The 9259-nt window shown below is 39.4% G+C and overlaps 1 protein-coding gene across 1 annotated transcript in view; it reads right to left on the reverse strand.

Moving 5' to 3' along the window:
• mcf2l2 (MCF.2 cell line derived transforming sequence-like 2) overlaps positions 1–5428 on the reverse strand; it is a 61714-nt gene extending 56286 nt beyond the window's left edge. Inside the window, exon 1 of the mRNA XM_048976752.1 lies at positions 5033–5428. Coding sequence (XP_048832709.1) covers positions 5033–5111 — 79 coding nt within the window. The 5' untranslated portion in view covers positions 5112–5428. The remainder of the gene's footprint in view (positions 1–5032) is intronic.
• Between the last annotated feature and the right edge of the window lie 3831 nt (positions 5429–9259).

Below are 9259 nucleotides of genomic sequence, written 5' to 3' on the forward strand. Positions count from 1 at the left end.
AGCACATGAACCCAACCAGTATCAAATGTCCAATATTACCTGAAATGTGAACGGTTTCCCGAAACAATAAAAACGTCTATAAACCCAGTAACACTCATACCTTTGTGATCAACATGTCTCACCATGTAATGATGTGTACAGTGAGTTGAAGACAAACATACTGACAATTACATATAGCAAAGAGCCTGTAATCCCATCCAGAGATTCACTGTGATCTTGTACTCAATAAGTGGTTATGAATGGATAGATATAGCAAACAGGCTTTTTTTTCATTACTGTCCCTAAACCAAATATATTCACATACAAAATGCAACTAGCAAAGCTTAGCAGGACCTCAGTATACTTCAGAACATTTTTTGGATGCCTTCCCTACTTGGAGGCCCCAGAACTGGGAATCACACCTCTAGCTTTGCCATTTCCTTTCTGACCACAGCTCCTCCCTTCCTGCCCGTGGTCCACGCCCCAGCCTTGAAAGCCCTCCCAGTTCTGGTTAGCACCACTTGCCTCCTTAAGAAGAATCAAACATCTGCTTCAAAGGCTTTTTGAGTATCACATACATCCATAAGCCAGAGACTGAAATAAAACGTGTTTTATTATTTCCTCATATTGTAAATTTGCAAATGCATTTTCAGTCCCACTAGTTGTGACTGTTGGAAGCAGGACAAAATACTGTAGTTACTGCCCAGCACCTCCTTGTGTTTTGTGGTTTGTTTTTGCACCCTCAAGATGAGAGAGTAATACTACAAAACGACTAAGGCAATTAATGAGAGTTATATAAAAAAAGATTAAGGAAACCAGAAAAACATTCAAAGCTTCTAAGTACCAAAAGTTTGTGCTGAACTATTTGTGTTCAGGTCAAGATTAGATGCAGTCAACACTGCATTTGTTGCAACATCAGTCTGCAGTATTGACTACAATGGCCATATTTCAACAAAAAGCAAACGTTCCACTTAAATTTCTCTTTAATAATACAAGCTTATGATGAATGATCAGAGTCAGTGTAGTCTCTCTCTTCACAGTACAAGCATGGGAGAGAAAGCAGAACCGAGATCATACACAGTGCGCCATAGTCATTCATTTTTCAAAAACAAATTGATGCTACCTGGGATTACAGCATCTCCTTTAGCATTAAAGGATTAGATCTACCAATGATCAGAGAGATTAGCTAAGCATGGAAAGCAAGCATATAACCCACTCTATTTTCCCTAACTTGGGGATAGTCTTGAGCTCTGTTGACCTAGACACAAATGCTGAACTAATCTTACTGAGCAGTAGTCTGTTTGAACTGCATTTAGGTCAGCCCTGTGATTTACATCTATAATGGTTGCAAGCACTATTGTTCCATTGTTCAGCCGGTTAAAGACAAAAGTTGGCCTCTGACCAAGATCAGTAAGGGAAGGACAAACATTTCCCAAGGATGCAGGGAGCAACACACAACGCAACAGTGCAGAATAATGTCATAACCAAGGCTGTGATTAATATTAGAGTTTTGGGCAAAGAGCTGCAGAATGGATAATGTTAAGGACATAATGAACATCTCTTACCACAATGCATTTCCCCAACATGTCAATGTCATACTTTCATTGACTCTTATCGAATTATTACTGTACTGAGGATACTGAAAACTCACACTTGATTTATACATGATTTAATTCAGAGCTTATTTTTTGTTTTTATTTTCTATGTATGTCCCCATGGATAACATCTTGTGAGCAAATAATGAATATCAATGAAAGTATAATTCCTGAGAGATGTATAATATAATACGGTCATTTTCGCACATGTCTCAGCCTTGCATACAAATTCTCATCCACTCCTGTGGATTCTGCTATAACTATTCAATGCCACAATTACAGAAGGGAAGAATGAAGGAAGTATCAAAACTATGTGAGATAATGAACAGAAGTGATGACATTAGATAGGATCATGGTAGAGTTTTTCCTCCTGCCCTTCCTGTTATCCCTATTTGAAATGCTTTAGAAGCTTTTACAGATTTATGTTTTATTTGATTTATCCATCATCCAACCATCTATGGAGGAGAGGGTTGGGGAGAGATTGGAGCCTATTCCGGGGTGCAAAGTGGTTCACTCTGGGAGAGACGCCTGTGTATTGCAGAAAACACACAGTCAAAGACTCACAATCATGCCCTACAAGCCACTTAATGCAGAATGCAGAAATGCAGTGCTCATAAAGAATAACTCTGTGTATATGCATCTTGCTATTAATTGCCTCTTGCTTTATGTAGACTCTCTGTAGCCATGTTGCCTTCAGTGCCCCTCCATATACCATAATCCACTATATTTTTGCTGTGGGTATGCCCGCCATATAGTGGCTGTGGCTCGCTACTCTCAACTCCCAGCAATGGACAACTTAATGAGTTCGGCATGTTTGGTTAAAATGGTTTCTACGCAATTCTCATGAGACTCATATGGCCCATAGGAGGTGTTTATGATACAATTTATTAATGTATTATTATTTCTTATTGAAAATGCATTAATTACAGTATTGGCCACTGTTATCACTGTTCTTATTATTCAATTAATTTTGTTTGGCATAAGTTACTAAGTTTTGGAGCTGCATTCCCATAACCCTATTTCTCCCATTGGATATGTGTACTTTAGTATGCGATTTTAGTGAACTTGGGTTTTTTTCAGGAACACATTATTCACATTGTAGAAGAACTGACTGTAATGATAAATTACATTAATGACAAACTCATACCTTGATGGAATTTGTGCAAAAATAGTGTCTTACAACTGTCAATTCTGCAAAACAAGTGTTCAGGCTATATCACAATACTCACAATATTCAAACGCTTATTAATGTTCATAATCATGATATGATATTTTACTGTTATATCAGCCAACCCTACAGAAGACTGACCTGAATGATTGGTTTAAGAAGAAGGATGGATGGATGGATGGATGGATGGATGGATGACTGACTTAAAATCAAATCAAAACATTTTCCTCTTATAAAACCGATGCATCTAAATTATACCTATTCGACCACAACTTCAAATTGACAAACATACATTTTGCTCAGTGGTAAAGTTCTAATTTATTATTCATACAACAGTGTTATCGATTGCTCTTATAGTTATTCAAAGATTAAATATTTATGAAAAGTAAAATATCAGATATAAGCCCTTAGATAAAAATACTTCCATCAGTAAGGGGCTTTTATCCGTTTAAATTTAATCCTGACGAGTGATAAAGGGGAAAAAAAAGGGTTTCATGCACTTGTTTTGGTTACATTGATTAATCCAGATGCTAAAAGGCTATTTAGCATGGAAATGTTAAATTCGTCTCATACGCAGCTTTCCACTTTGTGGGACATCGCTAAAGGCCACTATACATCAGACTAAACAACAACATGTGGGGGAAGTATTTTGTCTTGTACAATGAAACATCTATTCACTCTTCCTAGAAGATCAATAGTTGACTATTAAGTGAAATGTTATCTGCATATCCCCTCAGCCTACCTGACACATTAGTGTAATCCACACTCCTCTACAGTCTGCTTGCATGCAATGATGTAATCTGCAGTCATTGCAGAGCATGTACACCGTAAACATGATTTCAATTATCCTCCACCTTTGTGACTCACAGAGTTCATACAGCAATATGTCTATGATAGTAATGCACTGAGTCAGAATGATTAAGATTAAATCATTGTCTCCTGATATAGATGAACATTCTACGTTTTGGTTATCATACAATTAAAAACAAGAGTACTACTATACACCTATACTGTCCTTCCAAAAGCTTATTAATACACTTCTACTTTAAATAGAAAGAAAAGATGATGAGAAGGAAAGCATACTGTATCTCTGACCAAAAATATTAATGGAAAAAATATATTGGCTTACTCATTTCAAATGTTCAGGTCAAATTCCATATACTTTAAAATACTAGGGAAAAACACTGCTTATAAAATATCATTGATTAATACTTTGAGGATAATATTACCTGACTGGACAAACTTAAAGTCAGCCGAAACCTATGACAATACCGAGGAATGGGTGTAGGCAGGTAGCTAGGTAGGTACTGCATTGGTCCTCAGAGGAAAATTTTCTGCAGTAGGTCAGGTTACACACAGCAGGTTTGACAACAACACAACACCAGCGCGATAAGTAAGCACAACATACTTACAAGCAGCATTAGAGCATACGTCTACTGCAAGCTGCTCTTATAAATCAATGTGGCCTGATGCACATAGTTTGTGCGGGCATTGGCTATCCCTGTTTCTATGGTAACCACAAGTACGTCCCATGGGGCTGGTTGCATCCATGGAGACGATGATAGATGGTATATCATAGACATACAATCAGTCTAGCATGTCACAATAACCTACTTCCCCAAGCTTTCCTTGAAAACCTGCTCAAATAATATATATGGATTATGCAGTTTCTTGTAATTATTTTCTGATATACATAGCTTTTTTTTTTTACCAAGCTCAGTGATTTCTTTAATTCAATCTATGATCAAAATTATAATAATATTAATATGATATGGCACCATAATGTGTTCATAATAATTTAATATAACCATTTATATAAATCAAAGTTTTTATTTATGAGGTTTTCAATACAGAAGGCAGCGCTGAATTTAGATACGTGGACAGAACATCATCTTACCATACAGTTGTCTTCCATTGAATGCACAGCATTACCTCGGAGAAAATATATAATAGTTTTCTGATCGACACTGATCAAGATATTTTATGTCATACAGGAGCTGCTCGTTATGTAGATGAGGATTAGATTCTACGGAGAGTAACAATGACACGCACAGTGATAATCAGATAAAATGACTGATGCAAAAACATTACAGCCTGACTAACAGAACCCACAGACCACTCCTCATGCAAACCGACTATGAGGATATCACTGTATTGTCTCCGCGGCCGTGCCTCCCTGGGTCCCACCCAGGTGATACCGGTAGCAGTACACGAGCCCGACTACTATGCGGTGTTTCCCATCGCCACACCGCGCGCTTCCAATCGGACGGGCAGAGGCAACCGCACTCACCGACATGGGTGATGACACAGTCCACCCGCTGCTGGAGCTCCTGCAGAGACATCTCTTCCTCCCTCAGCCAGTAGAGCATCTCAAACCAGCCGCTGCATCCACTCTGAATCCCGGCGCTAGAGGCTCCCAGCTCACATGAAGCAAATGCCACTCCCAGTCGCAATCACCCGGGGGGCTGAAAAAGAGTTGCTGACTGATACTGCACGGAGGATGTTCCTTGTGTTTTAAAAGGAGTTCTGTGTGTTTTTTGCCAGTGTTTTCCTCTATGTGTGAATGCATCCACGCAATAAGAGTTACATTTAGAAGGATCGTACCTTGTTTCAAACAAGAGGCTGTCTAATTACCATAAAAGCTGAGTCAAATGCCAGGAAGCAAATCAGAGAGCTGCTACCTGTCTCGGGGGAGGCACGCAGCTCTAATGGGATTTTATTGTGAATCCCAAGCTCTGCAGGATAAATGGAACAGTGCTGATCTCTCCCAGACAGCGGATGATCTCATGTTACCCAACCATGCAACTGTTATGTAAAAAAGATGCTCACTTTCAGTAAATTAATATTCACACTGGAACTAGTTAATCTTAAAAAGGGGATACCTGTAACTGGAGAATAACATCAAGGATATACTACCCAAACCTTTAACATACCTAGAAGGAATACCTTCTACTGCCATATTTTCTTTCTGCATCTGGCTGGATTGTGTATATATTCTGATTTAATTTGTACTCAGATTTAGGACAACGATTACGCCAAAACGCTATACTTGTAGAAAGCTTCCATTGTGTTTCTGCTTTGTGTCACACTCAGCAGGAAAAATATGTAAATACATTATCAGCGTAGTATTATTCTGAGGTGCCCCAGGGACCGTGACAAATTCAAGGGGTGGACGAACGCAGGCAGCGAGCGAGTGATCTTAAATGAACAGAGGGCATGGCAAACTGAAGAGAGTGGCGTAAAGGAAACCACAGGATCGCTCATCAGAAAAAAAGAATGATAACCTTTATTCTTACACGATATAAATTAAAATTATGCATCAAAAGCAGACTTTAAATCGGCCACAGTAGCTTTACTGCTCGCTGAGAATTTCTTGGCTGTAATAGAACATCGCAAATATATTCAAATTATAAATAAAATCGATTTTTATAGACTTAAGTAGGAAATTAAAGGTGATATCCAATCAATTCTATCTTGACGTTTTATTTTCATGTATATTGCACTAAAAAAATACAGTACGGAAGATGTATGGGTGGAATTTTTATTTATTTATTTATTTAGAGTAAGGTGGGACGCTGAGGTAACACAACCCTCACCTTATTTTGTCCTTATAATTATACGGTGGTTAGTTAATCATTTGCGGTATGTGATTGCGTCTTTGGAATATATGGTATTATTAAAGATGCATGTGAAGTGGAACATTAAAGAATTTGAATTAATATTTCACCTCTTCATAAATAGGCCAGTAGTAATTAAGAAACTTGGGATTACTGCATGTATGTAACATAATATGTACAAAGTTAAGAAAAAATGTAGCCGTTACATGAATTAACGGTGAATACAGGTAGCGTTTAAAGTATATTAACGAGAAACAGGTTTTGGTTTAAGCCGTTTACACAAAGAGCGACATAAACGAATATGGTCAATATTGTAGTTTGCGATATCTAAAGTGAGTTAATTAATTCATAACGAATTAGTTGAATAATTAGGCTATAGTTATATAATTAAATTCATCACTCAACAAGTAAATTCCCAGAAAAGGCGGAGCGGTGTGTTACTTCTCCTAATCACATTCTACTATTAATGACTGTTTTCTTTTATCCTTTAGCAGCCTTTCCGACAAGCGTGTTTCACTCCGGTCTTTTAAATGCAAAATAATATGGCGTTAAATTAGTGCCAAAATTCGTGCGCATAAAAACCACGCGCGCATGCGCTTGCGAGCAAAAAATCCATGCTCTCTACGCGCTCGCGATTGCACAGCACTCACTCGCTCGACAGGAAGAATTTTGACACTTTGGAGGCGGGAACAGTGGCTAATGGCTCCGCTTCTTTGATTGTTTTTTTATATTGACTACGATTGGCTTTTTGCTTTGGTAGAAGATGAAGATAATTGACCAATGGATGTGGGATTCACACTGTCATGATGTCGGAGTCTTACACTGAGTTCACATCTTTTAGAGATTCTGTTTTCATATTCCACGTTAAGGATTGGAATCTTGTGTGTCTTAATTAAAGCAGAGCTTGAAATTCAATACGGTATAGCTGGTATCTCGTGCAATATTATTTATCATAGTATGCTATCATAATTTTTCCCGCTTCGTCTTACCGTATATAAAAGAATGGGCCAATGTGATTGCATTGTGAATAACAACACAAAGCCAATTTAATAAATTCAAATCCTGGTAAGAGCGATCCTCAGATATTAGTTCTCGGGTTAGTGTTAGCAGGCGAAACCACCTTAAGTGCTATCTGTTAATGTTTATTAAATTAGCATTAAAATTGAGAGGTTTATAATATCTTTTGTCCTTGTAGCTGCTAAATACACTCATTATTAAAGCCATAAAGTTGTCTGCCTACTACATTGGAATCTCCACTGAGTAAGTGTTTTTGATGGATTTTATTTAACTTTATTTGACTCTGGTCCTTAGATCTAATGTCATACTTCTTCACTTATATTGTTTGTGAAAAGGTTTACCACGGTCAAACAGAGCAGCCACTACATCATCATACATGAACAAGCACCTCACAAAACAAAAACATTTCATTTTCATGACTAAAACTTTTGAATGGTAGGCCTAGTGTGTGGATCAGAGACAAGATCTTGACACCTAATTAACTATAATTTGTTCTGTGAACAGCTCAGATACCACCTTCTCGAAAGTCTGCATAAAATAGAAATGGGATTCAGCGCGACTCCACTAAATTTGGATTACCTGGAGTTCCTTTGTCATCAGGAGCTGTATCTTCTGCAGGCCCTGTCTAATCACATTGAAGTACCTCCTGCTATCACCCTGGCTTTGCAAGAGCTCTTTGACCTTGTGAGGGCACATCTGGAACGTCCAGCCCCATGTGTCACACAGGAAGTCACTGCCACCAATAGACGACCCAAGATTTTGATTGATTGATTTCCACATTATTGTCGAGGTGACTATTCACTTTGCCTCTGCTTTCTCCGACATCTTCCTGATTCTGCCGCCAACAAGGGGCTCATAGGGTGGAGACTGAGGGTGTTAAACAGACCAATCTTACTTTTGTCACTGAATGCAGCAAATAATGTTGTATTTATCTGTCAAAAGTCCAGCACCAGGAAAAGCAACAGAGAGACAATAGAAACTGCAATAATAATGGAAGTGCGCCGCCCTACAGGGATGGAGGAGTGATGGGAGTCCAGGTGGTGGCTAAGCGCGCGTGGGGAGAGGCGTCGTACTGTGAGGCTTCATGAACTTCCGATGGAGCAGTGCTGTCATACAGCGGGGAGCCTGAGAGGGGCACTGTGGCCGGGTGCGAGAGCCCTGGGTAATGAGTTGTAGAGCTGCGCAGGAACTGAGAGCCCAAGCTGTTGGACATTCCACTGGACTGGGAGACTGGGGTGAGCGAGGAGGAGCTCATTGACCACAAACTGGGATACTGGCTGTGTGTGAGCAATAGGGTGGAGATTAAGGAAAGACGTTAAATCAGCATGCAGTGTTGCCTGGAAACAACAACAAATATACTACAGTGTCACTGTACTAAAACAATATCAAAATAATGCCTATTTTTTATTCATTTTACTTGTAGAGTGCAAAGTACAAAGGAAAACAAAGAGTAACTATGGTGAAATAAATCAAAGCATGTCCCAGAATGCAGTGATGGGCCTGAATGGATCAGGACAGAAGAAGGTGAAAGACCTGTTAACGAGGCGAGACGATGCAGACACAGGCCAGGATGTGGGTATAGGCGAGAACAAGAGGGAAGACGGGGGCCCGAGACTCAGCATGGGGGCAGGTGGGGGAGGGGAGGCACGGGCTCACCTGGAGCTGCTCCCGGAGGTGCCGCTATGACTCATGGGTAACATGCCGGAATGGGACGGCACCTGTAGGCTGGACCAGTTGTCATGGGACGGCAACATGGACAGACAGGTAGATGAGCTGTCTGAATAAGCAGCTGCAAGTATAAAACAATAAATGAAGCAGGTATGTGGTGGGCAGTGTTACAGCGTCCTTAATATGGTCAATACAGAAAAGGCACGTCATCATGT

Source organism: Brienomyrus brachyistius, chromosome 15 (genome assembly GCF_023856365.1).
Source record: "Brienomyrus brachyistius isolate T26 chromosome 15, BBRACH_0.4, whole genome shotgun sequence".
Classification (NCBI taxonomy): Eukaryota; Metazoa; Chordata; class Actinopteri; order Osteoglossiformes; family Mormyridae; genus Brienomyrus; species Brienomyrus brachyistius.